Consider the following 20404-nt stretch of genomic DNA (forward strand, 5'->3'; position numbering starts at 1 on the left):
TCTTACCACCCCCTCTCTGCATGGATCAGCCACATTACTCTCCCGAGTCCTGCCATTACTTATTTTCCCATGTCTCCAGAATTATGGCTACTTTGATGATGGGACCATGTTAGGTCCATCTCTGAGGACTCCAAGTCCTTGAGTTTGATACTTGAAGCCAGGCTCCCAAATTGCTGCACATTCTTAGCCTCTGTACCTTTGTTTTTCCAGGGATGAAAGGTCGGAGCAGGAGCCACAGTGCCCCCTTTCCTTCAAAAAGCAAGGCCGGCTGCGAAGTTTCAAGTGTGTGTGCTCCCAGAAATCTGTCCAAAGCTGTGGGGGAGCTGGGAGCCCAGTTCTTGTGCTGAGTGAGGGAGCTGGAATGTCTAGTGGCAGCAGGTTACCTAAATCTCGGGCTGGGGCTGAGTGTCTGTTTGCTTATCTCGCGGAATTTTGGCCTTGTTCCCATCATACTATTGCCGGCGGCAGCCTTAAGTGCAAGGGTAATGACATGCTTTGAAAAATGCCTCAAACGTCAATTACCCAGCATTGAGACAACCCCTGGGAGTTGTTCCTTCATGTCCACATCTTAAGCTTTGCTTATCACTCTCACAGAGCTGTGTTTCACCCTGCCTAAGTTTGCAAGGCTGTCCATAGCTTTGGCCTGCTGTTCTTTAGGGCCAGGGTTAGAAGTAGAATGGAAAGATGGCTGGTGGGAGGCAAGGCAAGGCTGACCTGTAGTTTGCATTTTTGTGCATTGAGATGCACTCGGTGCCAAGCTAGGGGGAGTATGCTAGGAGCACTGACTGCCATTAGACCTAGGTTCTAGCCTTACCACTGCTATGTTCACTGGCTGTGTGACTGTGGAGTAGACCTTCACCCCTCTAAGCCTCATGTTCCCCACCCACACAATGAGGAGGTTGGACTCAGAGCCTTTCCCTTCTTATTGAATGGTGCTAGTTTAAGAGCTGAGCTGGAGGGCCACAGAGAGAGCATCTAATGGGTGATGCCCATTCCCTGACCTCATGGTGCCCTATTCACTCCACATCTTGAGTTCATTCTTGAAGAAGATGTGTTATTACCCCAGGCTCAGGATAAGACCTCCAAATCCATTTGCATAATATGTTCACACCCGACTGTGCTGGCTTCAGTAGGACTCAGCTGGGCAATATCTCAGTGCAGACTGGCTCCACTGCACTCTGGATATTTCAGCTTCTTGAAGGCAGCCAGGTGCAACAGAAAACTGCTTTTCCACACTGGATGTGAGATCCTGAGGATATAGCTAACTCTGTTTTTCAGGATCCCTTCCCTAGTTCTCTTTTGCCTGATCTGCAGCATCTGTGGGGCTTTTTAATACATTGACTCCCTTAGCCACACACCCCTCTAACTAGGTCACCTGCTGGCACTGACTCAGTGCCAGCAGCCTGTGGTTTCTCTTACTGGAAAGGCCTTGATTCATCCTGTTGTGGGGAACTCTTCGGTTTGGCAGTTTTACTCAGGATTTCTCCTCTGCCTAACCCTTCTCCCAATAACCCTCCCTCTCTCCTCCTCCTCCCCACTCTCTACCCTAATCACCTATGGATGATGGGATGGTCTCTGTCTTGGAACAGAGCACTATGGTCTACCAGGAAGGCCCACCATTCCTACCACCAGTGACAGTAACAAGGGCTAGCTTGGGAAACTTTAGCATCTCCCAAAGCTATGACTAATACGTGGATAATCTAAACAAAACTCATGCACTTGCTATGCAAGCAAACATCAAGAAAAGTCCTCTAGTCACCTCTTTTCAACCAAATTGCTTTCCTTATGCCCTTCCTATTGAGAAATTATGGACACCCCATTATATGTACCAGGGCCTAGCACAAGGCATGGCTGGCACATAATAGATACTCAATAAATATTTGTTGAATGAATAATGGCTGAACAAATGAAGACTAAACAGACCTAAAAGCCAAAGGAAATAGTACTAGCTGAGTCAGGAGACCTGAATCAGCCACTAACCCATCTTTTAACCTTGGGCATATTCCTTCCTCTCTGTGGGTGTAAGTCTCTCTGTAGAATTGGATGCTGAACTCAGCGGTCCCTTAGGAATCATCTTTTTCTGGCAGTTTATGACTCTGTGATCTGAACTCCTGTACAAAACACCCCCCCCATACACAAAGACCACCAAGAAGTGAAATAAACCTCCATCTAGTTATCAGATAGTATTTGGATTATGCTGATGGGAAAAAAGAACTAAACTCTGGATTCTGGACCAAACCAATTTCAGAGAATCTACTGCTTCTCACCCTGACAATGGAGATTGCTGATTAGGTCTCACTTCTGTAAGTGAAAGGCACAAAATTCAAGGTCCCCACTTTTTGTCCCTTCTACACTATCTTTGACATCCCATGAGAAGTATATTCATAAATGATGTCTCCTGGGCTCTAGTGGTGGTTGGGATGGACAGATTCCTGGAGATCTGGGAGTCCTGGTCATGGCAGAACAAAATCTTTGCCTTGATTTTGAAAGTCTCATCCAACCACAAAAATATATACAGGCCTACCTGCCTGGAATTAAAGGAAACCAGGCAGAAAACCAGGAAAGGTACAATCTCTCTTAGCCTTTGTCTTTCTCATTCTTCTAGATTGGGTTTTCATAGGGCTCTTTGGGTGAAGCACATGAACTTTAAGGATGCTTTTTAAGGATAACCTTTAGGAGAACTTCCAATCCCTGAAATGTATGATTCTGATTCCAAATATATAATGAATAGGATGGTGGTTTATTTTGTGCATGTTCTTTGAGTGTGGTCAGTCAGGCTGAAGTTGGAGTAAGCCAGTGAGTATGTGGGTACATGATGAGTTTCAGAGGGGAGATACAGGCTTCTTTCTGAAGAAAGGCAACACATGTTCATCAGATGATGAATGTATGCAGCCTAAAAGGTGTAATCAATAAATTGAAAAACTTGTCACTCATACCTCCTACCCTCCCTCATATATACAGTTAGGCTCCATTATCAAACATCAGCTTTAGGCTACACAATATGTGAGGTATGTTCCAGTTCTGCTGTTCATTCTGTGACTCTATGAGATTATTCAGACTTGCAATGCAATTTGTCAGTGACACTTCTATGGTTATTTTCAATGCTTTATTCTAGGCAAGGAACAAATGACCATGTTACATGGCTAGAACTTGGTAGGCTTGGCTATAAAGTGACATGGAAGGTTGATGGTTAGTGATGGGGTGGGTAAGCTATGAGGCAAAGAGAACTCTGGATCCTCAGGGCCCAGTAGCTCAAGAAGGAATTATAAAGGTAGTGTGTGAGTGTGTATGAGGGGGATTTCTCATAGTGATATGCCTATTTGCATTGACATGTCACCCCCAGGGCGTCCCCACCTGTCATGGAACAAATGTCTCATAGAAGAATGTGATAGTTAAATATGCCACGCTGATCAAATGCTTTTGGTGTACTTGAACCTCCCTGGTGTTATAAATAGGAGGGAATGAGCCCAAATTCAAGTATATCATGTTCTGTCAGAAAGAGAATGGATGTATTACCATTAGTAAGGGGCTTGGAGGATCCCATAGTTGGGAAAAGGGCCAAAGGAGGTCCACTATTTGAAGAAGGGAAAAATTCAATGTCCTTGTCCACTGTTAGAGCACAATTTGAGCTAAATGACTAGCAGCAGGTTGTTCTTTGACCCCCTTGGATCATGGTAAAATGGCTATAATAGAGTTGGAAAGCCCCCTAGGCACCCTCCAGAGGACATGCATTGAGACTGGGCCAGCCACTTCCTACCACCCTTCCAACTGCCAGTCGGCTCTCTTCCCTGAAGCATTACCACCACTCTCAGCAGAGTGGATTTGACTACTAGCCCGGAAGGGAGGAGGCCTTTCCTTTTGCCCTGCTAGGGGCAGTCTTATCAGCTCCTTTTCTAGGAAAGAAGAGCAGGGACATGCTCATAATTCAGGTACCAGTTTGAATTAGGGAGTAAGCAATGAGCAACACAGAGGGGTGGAGATCTAGAGCATGTGGGGACCTCAAGATTTATCTGGTACAGTGTTTTGCAAAAATTTCATTACATTCCATTAGTGGGTCATGAAATTGATTTAGTGGGTTACATTCTGCATTAAAAAAATACAGTGCATTAGAAAATGTCAGTTCGTCACACAGAGTAGGGGTAATTACTGTTATCTGAAATTTATTTAAGATGTATATAAATATTTCACATATAACTTTAAATATGTATTAGTTATCTATACATTTTACAACATGACATAAGTGTGGCATATATATATGTATAGGTATGTGTAATACATATACATATTTGCACATATAAATATATATGGATATATAAATATACACAGATCTTCTTTCACTCATGCTCATATGATATAATTTCAATTGTCCTCAGTCTACAGTCCACTCTCTTCCAGACACATTCTACTTGATTTTAGAGTGTGGGGCCCTGGAACTGCAGCAGCCCTCCAAGTGTAGTCTACCCAGAGCAGAGGAAAGCACAACTATCTCCTTTGTTCTGATTGGTACATTTTGGACAACTTAGTTCAAGATCTCCAATAAGGCAGCACATCACAACTTTGATATCTATTGAACTTGTTTTGTCTAAAACCCCTAGGTATCTCTCACATATGTCTCTATTAAATCATAGCTCCTTCATTCTATAATTGTACAGGTTTATTTTTAATCCAAGTATATTAAGTGTTACCTGTGTTAGTTTACCTTTCACCTTGACTCACCTTTTTTTAAATCCACTTACATATTTCACCCATGATCATCTTCATGCATATATAAATCTGGTTTCATTGGCTCAGAGAGAGCTTTATTTAAACCCCATAGTGGTGGGAAGGAGGGTATAGCTCACTAGAGGTCCTGGGTTCAATCCCTAGTACTTCCATTAAATAAACAAACAAACAAACAAACAAACAAACAAATAAATAAACAAATAAACAAACAAACAAACCCAATTACCCCCAAAAAACAAAAATAAATAAAAGTATTAAAAAATAAGCCCCACATCCCACATAGCACTTCCTCAGCAAGTCATGTTTATTTTTTCCAGACCATTCCTTTTACTGTTCTTCTATTCTTTCTCTGTCTGGCTACCATGATGCCCCAACTCCAGCCAACCTGGTGCCTCATTGTTTTCCCCCCTATACCTCAGACATACTTCTGCCTCTAGGCTTTTGACTATACTAAGCCCTCATCTTATGATGCCTTCTTTGCTCTAACTCATCTTTCATGACCCAACAAATTGAATCACTACATCTTCCATGATGCCTTATTCAACAGCTGTAGATCACATTCATCTGTCCTCTGAATTTCTACACTTCCTATTGCACTTCCTGTATATTTGCTTCACTCTTAATATTATATAAGAATATATATGTATGTATACATATTTGTGTGTATATAAATGTATATTTAAATCAATATCTTGTTGCCTGCATTGGAGGTGTATTACTAAGTCATACAAGTAGGCCTTCCAAAGCTAGACTGCCTAGATTCAAATCCAGTTCTACAATTTGCTAGTTGTATGTCCCTATGCAAATTAATCTCTCTATGTGTTTCAGTTTCCTCAAAATCAGGACAATAATTGTATAGGGTTGCTTGGTGGTTTAAGTTAATGTGTATATATGAAGTACTTAGAACGGTGCCTGGCAATCTCCTCAATAAATATTGACTATCACTACAATTAAGTACTATATGCCTTCCATATTTTATCTCATTTTATCTGAGAGGAGGTTAGAGTGAGGATTGTCACCTCCATTTTACAGATTAGTAACTAAAGTTTGAGAGGTTAAATGACTTGTTGAAGGTCATACAACAAGTGATCTGTCTTAGGGTTATTGGGAGATTAACTCTAAAGTAAAGTAGAAAATGCTAAGGGCCATGAGAGAGGGGAGCAAAAGGCCTCTAGGAATTTAAAAGTTCTTCTGCTTGGGTGAGTAGAGAAGGCTTACTGATGGCAATAATAAGGCAATGAGAAAGGGATAGGATGGTAATGGCCTTGGTAAGAGTCTGTCAGGCAGAGAGGGCCCAGTGAGGTGGGGGTAGTGAAGGAGGTGGGGTGTTGCTCCTCCTACATTATACTTCTGGTATAGAGGACCTGGGTCATGAGGAGAATGAACCTGAAAAGGAGACACCAGGAGGTGGCAGCCATGAGGGGACCAGGCAGGAGTAGGTCTGTGGCATGGGTTACACACTGTGGGAGAGGGACAAGGAGAAGCTGCAGTGGCAAGCCGAAGCTTTGGACTTATATTCCAAAATACCTACTCACAAAATCCATGAATATCTGGCTACTGCACTGGACTCTTACAATCCTAGATTGATTAGCCCTGGCAACTTTATCATCTGAGCCAACTGGTCTCTTGTGAGAGGCATGAACTGACTGCTCAGTTCTGTATTAAACTGTAGAGGACTGAGGAGAAAGAGGAAGCAAGATCTCTTTCCCAAGAAGCTTCAAGCCTAAGTAATTGACTTATTTGTGAGCTATGGTTGTTGCATGGTGAAATTGTTATTTAATGTATTGTGTTCTGTAGTTCATGAGTACGGCTGTCGGAGGAGAGGCAAGAAATGGATGAAGAAACTGACAGGAAGCATGAGGATAACTGGCTGCAAAAAGAGGTGCAGAGAAGGGAGGTTAGCAGTTGAACTGAATGTGGAAGAAGACACCTTGCTCCCTTCCCAGCTGGGCAGCAAGCCATTCTTAGAGTCCAATGTGTGGGCAGAGAATCTTGGCCAGGCTTAAGCTTGGAAAACAGTGACTTGAAATATGAATTACCATGTACACTTCTACTTCAGTTCCCTGGGCCTTCGTCTCCCCAGCAGGGAGATAATAGGAAGAAAGAAGAGAATTCAATTGAAGTGGTTTCAGCTCATTGGGTTGCTCCTACAGACACATTTGAGCTGCCATTATTATGGGATGGGAAATCTGGTGTCAAGTTAAGATCATTATCACTACTACTATTACTGCAAATAATAATATTAATATAGGTGTATGTGTGTTATACCATCAGTGGGAGCCTGCACTTGAGCACTGCCCCTACCTATTGGGCTCACAATTGAGGAGTACCTGAGGACAGTTTCCATGCCTTCTAATTTGAAATCTGGGTAGGCCATTCCCTGATACCAGCCCTTCCCAGTGGGCTGGATTAGCTATGCTCTTTTGCATCCCCTGCAGACCAAGCCTAGACCACAGAGAGCAGCAAAGCCTCCCCCACTCCCTCTCCTGCCTGGTAAATTCCTAGAAGGTTGAAGAAGTTGGAAGGATGCTTAGAGGCCATGAAATTCAACTCCTTCATTAAACTGGTGGAGATATGGTGGTATGTGGAGGGCCTAGAAGTCTGAAAGTCTCAGTTTCAGAGTCATTGATGCTGTCCCGAGCCCCACTGATCCTCTTGTCATCACCTTTCCCCTCATTCTAGATCAGAAGTATTTAGTTCTAGCCTTCTTACTCTTTCTTTACCTATAACAAAGGCCTATGAAAAGACTGCCTGCCTCCAGTGAGGAGCCCACAGTTTGCCCCAGTTTCTGACTTTTCTCCCACACAAGGCATGTTTCTTCTCTGGCTCCCTCCTAGTGGTTTGCACTGTCTTAAGTATCCTTCAGCTTCCATCCCATCTACTTGCAGTTCTCACTCATAGAGCCTGCTTCCTTAGCACCAGAGCTTCAGGGAGAGTCAGCACAGAGGAGGGAGAAGGGAGACACTGGGCACTGGGAGTCCTGAAGCCTGTTCATCTCTGACTGCTGTCTTGCTGGCTCTGGGCCCACAGTTGTGTGTAAGCTTGACTTGCCCAGGGATAAGAGGGTAGACGTGTGTCTCATTTCCCACACCACTGAGTGGTCTTTCTTTTTTCAAGAAAGTAAGATTTATTGAAATATTCTACTAGTAAAACTAAATATTAATAATACTGAAGAAACAGAACATTCTCTTCCACTTACTACATACACCTATCTTCAAATAATCAAGCTGGAAGGGATAATCGATAATTGTTTGACAACATACGCACTTTGCTATGTTGTGGTCTTTTAATGTCCTCCCTTGGTCAGATTTCTGCTCCTTCTTTTACCTCCTACCACCTATGGCTCAGAGCCCAAGAATGTGCTTGTTAAATCTCTTGGACTGGTGTTCTGTGGGCTTTTTAAATGTAAAATCAAAGCTAGAGCAATAAAGAAATCCCTTTGGGCCAATGTTGTGGGAGAATAGTTTATTCTGTTCACTGCAGTGGGTGGTGGGTGGAATGGGATACCCAGAAATCCCAGCTAAGCTCCCATCCCTGCCTCACTAGAGCCCTGCCTAGATCCTCTCAAGCCAGTTACAGACCTCTTCTCTGGCCTCTACCTGTAACTGAGGCCTGACCTGGATCTTAACCCAGGGTATCCCATGCCTCCTATCAAGGCCAGAAGCTGAGAGGTGTCCTGGGAAAGAAACACTGAGATACTTACTACCCCAGTAGCTGGAGCTGAGTTGAAGGCATGACAGTTACTAGGCAGAAATGCAGATTAGTGGTGGCTTCCAGTGGAAGCACCTTGCAGAGAAGGCTGCAACCCTGCCAATCCCTGGGGTTCTGAAAGAGGAAAAACTCACCAAAGGGCATATTTTGGGTCCTCTCCCACCAAGGTTCTGGTTCATTGTAAGTTTAGGAGCTCTGCCACTTAGTGTTGTGTGGCAAGCAGCTTACATGTATCCTCAGTTTTCTTATCCACTAAGCAGGTACACTAATACCTATCAGTGCAGGTGCTGCAGGTTAAGTACATTTGGGGACCAAAATTTTGGCCTGGTACCAATTGTCACACCCACTATTGGAAAAAACACTTATATGTGACACTCTCTCCAACTCTCACCCCACCTTCTTGGCCATTCTTTGTTTTGCTTTGTGTTCTCCACACCCAGGTGATTAAGAGGCTAGAGAAAGGAAGGATAGGAAATGTGTCTGGAGCAAGAAAGGGTCTGTACATTCAGGATACTTGAAAGGGCTACTAGAATTGAATGGTTTTGATGGACAACTAGCATAGGTAGTAGGAACATGTTAGCCCATGACAGAGGGCAGGGCCATGGAAGAAAAGAGCCACTGTTCAAAGTGGGTCTGACCTCAGGGCTTCAGGTGGAGACTTTCTGGTCCATGCCCTCTTCTGTTCTTCCTCTCTAGAGACTTGTGGTCCTAGCTGGGCCTATGAGTATGGGGAAAGCAGATGCATCTGGGCAAAGAAGAGGTACAGTAGAAACTAGAGTGGAATTCTATGGTACTCAAGAAAATGTGTCTTGCAGACCTTTAACTACAAGGAGCATAAGTGACCAAGGGCCTTGATTGGCTGCTGTGCTCTGAAATCCATCCCAGCATTTACACTGAGGCACCTGCTACATGGCAGAGATACTAAGGTAGACATACAACTCTTCTGACTGCCTACTGATATTGGCCACATGAATCCCTGATGGCATTGCCAAACCTTCCTTAGAGTATAGGGCAGACTGGGACAATTCCACCCAATCTTCCCTTGCTTTCTCTCTCAGAGTCAGACTTACATTATAGTCTCCTGGCTCTCCAAGACTTCGCAGGTCCCCCTCTCCATGCTCTCATTTCTCTTAGTAAATCCTTGAACATTTAATCCCATTTTATTCTCTGATTCTTGGAAGCCCCAGACTAACACAAGTTCTGAGCAATGTAAAACAAAATGTATTGGCCTGGAGTCTGGACCTATACCCAGGGTCCTATGTAATGAGAAGCCATGGGCCATCCCCAGAAAATAGTCAGCAGGTTTATAAACATTGGGGAAGGATCTCTAGGGTTTAGAGAGACTTCATGAGTGATCCAAATTTGTTGCCTTAATTTACTCCAAATCAATATCTCATATGGATCAGTTTCTTTTTTTTTTCAGTGTTCCAACTCAGTGTCTTATATGCCTTCTTACGGAGGATGACCTTTCTTTTTTTTACTGAGGCGCAATTGACATAACATTATATTAGTTTCAAATATACAATGTAATGATTCAATATTTGTATATATTGCATACTGATCACCATAATAAGTCCAGTTAACATTCATCACCAAACATCGTTACAAATTCTTTTCTTATGATGAGAACTCTCAAGATCCACTCTCTTGGTTACTTTCAAATATGCAATACAGTATTAACTGTTGTCACTATGCTGTACATCACATCTCCATGACTTACCCATTTTATAATTGGAAACTTGTAACTTTTGACCCCCTTCACCCACCCCTCACCCCCTGCCTCAGGCAACCACCAATCTGTTCTCTATATCGATGAGCTCTGCTTTTTTTGTTTGTTTGTTTTGGGGGTTTGGTTTTGTTTTTAAATTCCACATGTAAGTAAGATCAAACGGTATTTTTCTTTTTCCATCTGACTTATTTCACTTAGTATAGTGCCCTCAAGGTCCATCCATGTTGTTGCAAATGGCAAGATTTCATAGGAAGATCTTTCTTTAGTCTGGCTATATAATATTGCCTAAGAAGTGCTAATTTCATCTTGATCTCCATTTTGGATTGGCAGTCAGGGAAATCTATCTCCAGGCTTTCCCTAACACACCATGTCACCTTGGACAAGTCCCTACATCCTCTGTGACCTTCCCTGTTTGGGCCTCAGCTCTAATTTTTTGTGACTACCACTTTTTCTTTTTTTTTTTTAAATCTTTTTTTATCTCAGTCATGGTGTTTAAGTTCTTCTAAAGGACAGCAATGTATTGGAAAAGGAGTGTGATGTGTGTGTGTGAGAGAGAGAGAGAAAGGGAAAGGAAGAAAGGAAGAAAGGAAGAAAAAGAAAGGAAGAAAGGAAGAAAAAGAAAGAAAGAAAGAAAGAAAGAAAGAAAGAAAGAAAGAAAGAAAGAAAGAAAGAAAGAAAGAAAGAAAGAAAGAAAGAAAGAAAGGGGAAGCAAGAAAGACATCCCCTCTGTGCAGCTTGTTTCCAGCTTTGCTTGGCGGTTCCCTCACACGCAGTGCTAGGCAACACACATGGTGACCTACTTTTGCAAGAAGGCTCTTTCTGGAGTTACAATCTTCTTTACCTTGCTCATTTGCCTGGGAAGGATCTGCCACTAAACGACAGACACAGATATGTGGAACAGAGGGTCTACAGCTCTGGTATCATTACTAAATTACAGAAATTATAAGGTTGAAAGGCATTCTAGCTCTTAGCTTTATGTTGCCGGAAACCACTCCAGAGATTTGAAACTTAATCACTTCCAACTCCTCCTAGGAGAGATTCAGCCTTAATCCCATCTCCAGCCCCATATAGAGAGGCCAGGGTGCTTTGTTCCAAGCTCTTGATTTCTCTAAATCTATCCCTGTGCCCTGCAGTGGCCTTCACTCTCTCCTACCCTCAGTGGAGGGTGTCTTCCTGAGGCCTTCAGCCCAGGCCAGGCCAGTTCCTTTCATAGCTGCCCCTCCCCCTGAACTCCCTCTTCCTGTCTCCTCTTCTCCCTAGTGGCGGAAACCCCACCTCTGTTGATCCAGCATCTTTGAAGAGGGTCCGGAGCTGCCCCTTTGAGTTTGGGTGGAGCCCCTTGTAGGCATCCAGAGAATGGTTAGGAATCAATGTTGTTTGTGCTTTCTGGTTCCCAGGCTCCTTTGGGGCTTGAGGTTCTCTTCATTTAAAGTGGTACTTGTACTGAGGTATTTGTTTCTTGGTTAGCCTCCTGACTGCTAGTGTTTCACCCAGAGCTTTTGGTTCCAGTTTGGTGTTCTTGTCGCAGCATATCACAACTTTGCTGTCAAGCCTGCTGCAGATCCATGGAGAATGGGCTTCTCCAGAAGGGAGGAGGAAGGTTACCAGGCCTGGAAGACCATGACCAAAGAAAAATAGTACTGAGCAGGGGACAAAGAAGTAGTTGTGCTTAGGACTAATGTAGCAGGAATTCATTGGGGGTTCAAGACACCGGTGAAGAAACGAAAGAGAAAATCCCATCAAAATAAAAGCCCTTCAGAAATACCACCCACTGGCCCAATACAACAATCCAGCCTGGGACTCCCAAAACACACGGGCCACCAACTTCTGCTTCTGTCTTGTGAGACCATGTGCGGATCCCTTCACTTCTTCATGGTTCAATTTCCCCACCTAGCAAATGAGTAGACTAGACTGTCATCTTTTAGGACAGATAGTGAGATAGTAGCTAGCCTAGGAAAAAGGAGATCTATACAACTCCAGAGATAATTCACAACCCCCACAGGGACTACAACAGAGAGAGAGAGAGAGAGAGAGAGAGAGAGAGGATGAGGAGGAAGTAAATGAGAAAAAAAATTGAGTGGAGTTTCCAGTATCCTGACAAGCACCCCCATAACACTACTGCAGCCTTGCTTTTATATGATTTACACAATGTGCTTCAGTGTAAGATTGCAGTTGGAAAAGAAAAGGGATTCCATGGATCTAGAAAGATTTTAAACTTTTAGCTGTGAGTCTGGAAAAGTAAGCATTTAGCTTTTGTAGCTTCTGTACTGGTGACAGAAATAGAGAAGAGAATTGAAATGGGTATTGAATTAGCCCAACAGCATCTGCTACAACTAAATATAATTACTTTTTCTTTTACACCTTATGAAGGGAAAATTGATGTACAATATACCGCACACTTTTAAAGTTTATAATTCGGTAAATTTTGGCAAATGTGTGCACCCATGAAATCATTGCAATAATCTGAATAATGAACATATCATCCCCAAAAGTTTCTTCATGCCTTTGTTCAGTACATCTCTCCCTCTTCCATTATCCCCAAATAACCACTGATCTGTTTTCTGTCACTGTAGATTGGCTGGCATTTTTAAAAATTTTATATAAATGGACTCATATAGTATGTCTAGAAATTCTTTCACTCAGCACAATTTTGAGATTGAAAATAATATGTGTATCAATATTTTTCCTTTTTATTCCTAAGTAGTATCCCATTATATAGATATAACACACTTCTCCATTCACTTGTTGATAGATATTTTGGTTGTTTCCAGTTTGGGACTATTACAAATAAAGCTGTTATGAACATTTATGTTTGAGTCATTTACAAGTACTTTTTAATTTAACTGATGACTTCCGTTTTCAAAATGTTTTTAGCAGAAGCTGACTTGGCAAATGTTGCATTTGTATTTCTCTTTTGTACTCAAGACTATTTTGGGCAGTTTTTGTTGTTGTTGATATTTTACATCCTTTTGATGTTATTACAGATTGTTGACCCTGCAGTAAGCACTTCCCTAAGTATGGGGAATGGGTTTCTGAAAATCCATGTAGGAAGAATTTCAGTTGAAAAACTTAGGACTTTTTTATAAAAAGTTGTCTTGGGCAGTGGGAAGTGAGAGGCAAAGCCCTTGTAAATATTATATATTTACTAAAACAAACCAATAAATATAATACCATAAAAAGACAGGATTATTTTCTTTTCAAACCCACTGGCCTAGACAAAGACTAAAATCTTCAGTTAGGAGAGACTAGAAGTCTCTAGAAGACTAGAAGAGTCTAGAGACTAGAAGGAGAATCTAGAGACTAGAAGGAGAGACTAGAAGTCTGGAAGTGGGACAGGGGACACAATCCTAAAATAGTCAGTTACAGACCTATTGCTCTGCCATTGAACCAGGGAAAATGGCAACGTAGAGGAATCTGGCCTTCTGGGCTTGGCTGGCCCTTGGCCAGCAAACAGCTGTTGTTTCAGGAAAGGGGATCAGGGAGAGATTGCATGGTGTGCATCTGTTAATAGAACTGCTAATAGAATGGGATATGAGATCTATCTCATGTCTTCCTTCCAGAACTCCCCAAGGAAATGGCCATACTTTTATTTCATTCTTATTTTATTTTACTTTCTATTTCCCTAACAAAATTTAAAATAGCCCCATGGGACTATTTGGAAACCAAGGGTGACTCTCAGTTGAGAAGAGAGTGTGCTTTGAGGAGATTTTGTCACAGTGTGAGAGGGACAGCCTGGAATTGGGAATGCAAGCACGAAAACTTTGCCCTGGACTCTGGAGTCCCTGCATGTGTCCCTGAGAATGAATTATTAAAGAGAAAGGCAGGAGCAGAATCCTTCAGAAATCACTGACTCATTAGCTACTGTAAACTGTCCAGGTTCTTACTGCCCTTGCCCACCCTTCAGACTCTTCCTCTGGGCCTTGAGGCCACTCACACCAGCTTGAATAGTATTTTTTGCTATGCTGGACTGCGAGGGAGGCTGGGGGTGGGGCTCAGCCCATCTTGTAGGTTGGAGACAGTATTTGTGTACCAGAGCAGCACCCACTGACAGGCAGGAAAGGGCTAGAGAGAGTTGGAGAGAAGCCTAGCAAGGAGAGCACTGCAGTTTTCTTCCTCAGCCAACCCCCATACTGAAGTGACAATTCCAGGGAGGTGGGATGCATTGTTCTTGGCTTGCTGCAAGTCTCTGGGCAATGAACAAAGCAGTCCACAGGCTGTGTGAGGGGATAAATATGAGGAGGGAACTAAACAGGAGGTGGCGGAGGATATCTGGACCAGGAGCCCCTGATCTGTGTACAAACATTAGAACTTCCCCTCTCCGGCCCTCCCAGACCCCAGGGAATGCAGACTGTTTTGCTTTCCTAGATCAGGAAAAAATGTGATGTCCTTATCTGGTGGAAGAGGGCTGGTCAATATCACCTCCGAGGAAAGATGAGAAGGGAACCAGGAGAGCTGCAAACCCAGCAGGCGACACTGTTGAGGGAAGCCTAGGAAGAAGGGTGCAGACTCCATCCAAGGCCCCAGGGTTCTAGGAGTCCGGATGGGCGGTGGACACAGACTCCATACTCTCTCACCACTGCTTCAAAGCCTTGGTGCTTGGGGCTGGTGTGAACTTTTTACTTCCATTGTCTTTATGAGCTTCTTCTAGACCTGACTCCTAAAAAGCCACAAAAGCCCAACAGCTGCTCAGGCAACAGCATTTTCTATTCCCTTCTCTGACTCCCTACTCACCATTCCCCTCACCTGAATGTATGTTTTCTGGGATCTGCTGCAGCCCCTTGCCCCTTCTAGGACTTTCATTCTATATGCCTCTCCTCACCCCAAAGAAGTTGACCTAAGATGCCTAGTGAAAACAAAGTTGCCCTTCCCTGAGTTATTTTACCAAGCTCCAACCCAGTCACAGCCACTCTGAGCACCAGTTCAGTGACATTGGGGGCACAATAAAACACTCCCCAGGTAACAGGGGATCTGGGAGTTCTGCTGGAACTTGTGATTTGGGTTGAGACCATGAGGTCCTGATCTAAGTTAGGGTTGCCATGGGTCTAGCATGGTTTAGAAGTCCATGGTTTTGTAACAATACTTAGTACTTTGTGATATGGCCTTAGAGAAGTTTTAGACTTTTTAGCTTAGGTTCCAGTTTTTTTTTGGCCCAATTCTGCCAACCCAGATCACTTTACAACTACGGAACCAATCAAGCCAGATGCTTTCCTGGCAAAACTCAAATTTTGTTCAATTCAACAAAACCTTCCTGAGCACCTGCTTTATTGTGGAGGAACAAGCAGTCCTGGAGTGGGGAAGAGTAGAGGAAATAGGGTTCTGGCTGGTTAAGAGATCTGGGCTCCAAATCTGACAGGGCCACTCACTATGTGACTTCAGACAAGTTTCCTCTCTTCCTTGGGTCTCAGTTTTCTCATGAGTAATATTAAATGTCTGGATTCCATAAGAGGTTCCCAAATTTTTCACCCTTAAAAATTTCCCCTCCTGGGCCATGTATTTTGCAAGTTTTTTTAGCAACAAATATATTGATTATGTGATAATTTATTTCTTCATCTTATTAGCCTAAGTCATAACTGCCAACCAGAATTTCTGACCAGTAAAGATAATGAGTGTTATGGCCAAAAAGAAACTTTACACTTCAGTGAGTTTGTGCTACATGTCACCTTATTCTAGGTTAACCTAGAATTTCTTTGAGGATTTGGGATTCATTCAAAGACTTCTCTCCTTCCCTCCATTCCTTCTTTACTACCTTCTACCACTCTTGGTTAGAAGCTGCTGGAATAGATGGTCAGTAAGCTTCCATCAGCCCTTTAGGTGCCCCAGGGAATCAGTCCCTACTCCCTTTGCCAGCTCCACCCCAACTTGCTACCACCAAACCTGGCTCACCAGTTTCTGTGATACTGCCATAGTCTGGCTCCTTTGTAGAGTGGTAGGCTTTCTTCTCTTTGTTCTTTCTCCCCAGTTGTAAGTCCTCTGGGAAGGATGGGCAGGAACCTAGAAACCACTGAAAGAGTCCAGAAACCCCTTTAAAAACAGGCTAGAGTGATGAGGACAAAGATCCTTACTACAGTTAAGCCAAGCTCAGACTCCAAGTTTCTTTTGGTCTCCCTGCTGTTGTTCAGTGGACTGGTCAGGTTGTTAATGAAGGGTATGCTTCTTATAGGTTCCTACCTCACCCCAAACAATATGCTCTCCTGAGATCTGGTGACACAGAGAGCATTGGAAAGTATGGAGTACATTTTGAATATGAAAGTGGAACACTCCCAAGGGGTAAATACCAGGCTGAGGGGAGCATGTTTGTATTAGGGACAGTCCCTACCCTTCCCAGGCTGAACCAGGTCACCATAATCCCAAATAGCTCTTAGCCAGAAAAAGAGGTCTAGGGCTCTCTGAGGACTTGCCCCTATTCTCTATCTTCCTGCCTTTCTCTATCTTTCTGTCCCTCCTCTACCTACTCAGACTTACCTCCATTTAAAGAAAGCTAAGCTAGAAAGTGATAAGAGCCATTAGAGAAAATATTTTCAGAATCCTTCATGATATAGACAGAGAAACAAAGATCCAGAACAATAAGGAACTTGACTTAGGCCACACAGCAGATTAGTGGCAGAACTGAGAACTAGAGTCTAGGGCTAAGAGATGAAGGGAAGCTTCTAAAACAAAGAGAATATCCTAAATTAACTGTGTGTGGGGCATGCAGAAAGCAGATCAAGACCCATACCCTGGACTTTGTGGCCACATCGAGGGTTGGTTTGCTGTTTACCTGGTTGTCTACTGGCACTGGCACCAAAGTATCTCTCAGAAACAGAGATACTATCTCTGAGTAATTCTTCTGGAGTTTGAAGATTGTGCATATTTAATTTTCCAAAAACGAAATCTTAGTATAGTTGAGATCCAATGGGAACAAGGCTCAGGGGAGGTCCAGAGGGAGGCAGCTCAGGGAAGACAATTGAGAAAGTTCCCAGGGATAGCCTTTGTAGACTACACAGTTTACAAAAGCCTAACTGATATTCCTACCTCCACCCATGTATTCTACAGGCTGACAGTTGTCAGGGCATGCTCCATAAAATAAAAATCTGACTTTGTCAATTCCCAGCCCAGAAACTACTCATGAGTCCCCATTGAATTGGTGAGATTAGATCCAAACTCCTGAGCAGGCCATTCAAGTTCCCAGGCTGCTTTTCAAAGGCTCGTATTCTTCCACCCAACACCTGCCTAAAGCACCCACACATACCTTCTCCATTCACACCATATCATTCATATTTCAAATCTCCAAACCATTTTGCATGCTGTTCCATCAGCTTGAAATACCTTCCTTTACTTTATGATTATTTGATTATCCTTCAGGGGACAATTCAAAGAACTCCCTCTGTTATGTTACACTTTAAAAAAAAATAATAGCTTTATTGAGGCAAAATTGATATGCTGTACAATCAACACATTTAAAGTGTACAATTCAATGGTTTTTAGTATAGTCACAGAATTGTGCAACTATTGCCACAATTGTAGAACATTGTCATCTTCCAAAGAGAAGCCTATACCCTTTAGCTATCACCCCCCAATTTCCCCATTTCCCCAACTCAGCCCTAGGTAAGCATTAATTTACTTTCTGTCTACATGTTTTTTGCACATTCTTGACACTTCATATAAATGGAATTATCAATATGTGGTCCTTTTTGACTGACTTCTTTCACCTAGCACAATGTTTTCAGGGTTCTTCTATGTTGTGGCATGTATTATTAATTTATTCACTTTTATGGATGAATAATATTCCATTGCATAGATATATCATATTTTGTTTATCCACTCTTCAATTCATGCATATTTGTGTTGTTTCCATTTTTGGATATTATAAATAATGCTATGAATATTTGTGTTCAAGTTTTTTTGTAGGCATAGATTTTCATTTGTTTTGGGTATATACCTAGAAATGGAATTGTTGGATTATATGGTAACTCTATGTTTAACATTTTAAGGAACTGCCAAAATGTTTTCCAAAGCAACTGAATAATTTTACATCCCCAACAGCAATGCATGAGAATTTCATTTTCTCCACATCTTTACCTATATTTGTTATTTTCCTTTTTAATTATTTTAATTATTATTATTATAACCATCCTAGTGAGTGTTAAGTGGTATCTCATTTTGATTTTTATCTGCAATTCCCTAATGAAACTGGGCATCTTTTCATATTATTATTGTTGTTGAGCATCTTTTCATATGTATATTGGCCATTCATATATCTTCTTTGAAGAAATGTCTACCCAAAATTTTTTGCTTGATTTTTTAAAAGACTGTATATATTTTAGAGCAGTTTTAGGCTTACAGCAAAAGTGAGTGGAAGGTACAGAGATTTCTCATATATCCTCTGCCCCAACATATGCCCACCTCCCCCACTATTAATATCCAAACCAGAGTGATACATTTATTACAATGAATGTACCTACATTGATACATCATCAGTGCCCAAAGTCCATAGTTTACGTTGGTTCACTCTTGGTGTCAGTACATTCCATGACCTCTGACAAATGTCAAACTCCCCCATTACAGTATTGTACAGAATCGTTTCACAGCCCCAAAATCTTCTGTGCTCTTCTATTCTTCTCCCCCTCCTCCTGAACCCCTGGCAACCACTGATCCATTTACTGTCTCCATAGTTTTCCCTTTTCCAGATTGTCATATAGTTGGAATTGTATGGAATATAGCCTTTTCAGATTGGCTTCTTTCACCTGGTAATATGCATTTAGAATTTCTCCAAGTCTTTTTATGTCTTGATAGCTCATTTCTTTTTAGCATTGAATAATATTCCATTGCCTGGATGAACCACAGTGAATGGGTACTGAAGGACATCTTGATTGTTTCCAAATTTAGACAATTATGAACAAAGCTGCTATAAACAATCAGGTGCAGATATTTGCGAGGACATAGGTTTTTTAATTTATTTCCTTAAATACCAAGGAACACAATTGCTAGAGCATATGGTAAGAGTATGTTTAGTTTTATAGGAAATTACCAAACTGACTTACAAAGTGGCTGTACCATTTTGCATTCTCACCAGCAGTGAATGACAGCTTCTGTTGCTCCACATCCTTGGCAGCATTTTGTGTTGTCAGTGTTTTGGATTTTGTCCATTCTTATAGGGGTGTGGTGGTTATCTCGTTGTTTTCTTTTGCAATTCCCTGACACATATCTTTTCATATGCTTATTTGCCACCTATGTATCTTTTTTGGTGAGGTGTCTAAGATCTTTTGCCCTTTTAAAAAATTGGGTTGTTCATTTTCTTATTGCTGAATTTTAAGAGTTCTTTGTATATTTTGGATAACAGTCCTTTATCAGATACGTCCTCTGCAAATATTTTCCCCCAGTCTGTGGCTTATTTTTTCATTCTCTTGACAGTGTCTTTTGCAGAGCAAACGTTTTTAGTTTTAATGAAGTCCAGTTTCTTTCTTTTATAGATCATATCCAAAAAGTCATCGCCATACCTGGGGTTAGCTAGATTTTCTCCTGTATTATTTTCCAGGATTTTCAGAGTTTTGCCATTTACATTTAGGTGTATGGTTAATTTTGAGTTAATTTTTGTGAAGAATATAAGGTCTGCGTCTAGATTCATTTTCTTATTTTGCATATGGATGTACAGTCGTTCTACACCATTTGTTGAAAACACTCTTTGCTCCATTGTATTGGCTTTGTTTCTTTGTCAAAGATCAATTGACTATAATTATGTGGATCTATTTCTGGGCTCTCTATCCTGTTTTGTTAATCTATTTGCCTATTCTTTCACCAATACCACACTGTCTTGATGGCTGTAGTTTTATAGAACATCCTGAAAGTCAGGTAGTGTCACTCCTCCAACTTTGTTTTCTCCATCAATATTGTTTTTAGAGGAGAAAGAAAACAATTTTATTATTAAATAATCATTAACGAGACCGTGATGTGCATCACAGACAATCCACTAAGAGATGGCAAGGCAGAAAGAAATCTCACCTTTTTACAGATACAACTTATTAAATACATGTTCTCAAGATAAACAATAACTAGACCTCAGGTAAGAAGACTTGACAGCACCATTTGTTATACATAGTTCTTCCTAAATTTACTTGATAATTGAGGTATTCTTCTCCAATATTGTGTTGGCTAATTTGGGTCTTTTGCCTCTCCATGTAAACTCCAGAATCAGTTTGTTAACATCCATAAAATAACATGCTGAGATTTTAATTAGGATTTCATTAACCAAATTGGGAAAAACTG

General features: G+C 41.8%; 1 protein-coding gene across 3 annotated transcripts in view; it reads left to right on the plus strand.

Moving 5' to 3' along the window:
• Positions 1–20404, plus strand: part of SLC16A2 (solute carrier family 16 member 2) — a 93827-nt gene that overhangs the window by 24494 nt on the left and 48929 nt on the right. For 2 of the 3 annotated variants that reach the window (XM_072955832.1, XM_072955831.1), the window contains exon 3: positions 211–282. The exons of the other annotated variant lie outside the window; for it this stretch is intronic. In XM_072955832.1, coding sequence (XP_072811933.1) covers positions 211–282 — 72 coding nt within the window. The remainder of the gene's footprint in view (positions 1–210; positions 283–20404) is intronic. 3 annotated transcript variants of the gene reach the window in all.

The sequence above is a fragment of the Vicugna pacos genome, chromosome X (assembly GCF_048564905.1).
Source record: "Vicugna pacos chromosome X, VicPac4, whole genome shotgun sequence".
Classification (NCBI taxonomy): domain Eukaryota; kingdom Metazoa; phylum Chordata; class Mammalia; order Artiodactyla; family Camelidae; genus Vicugna; species Vicugna pacos.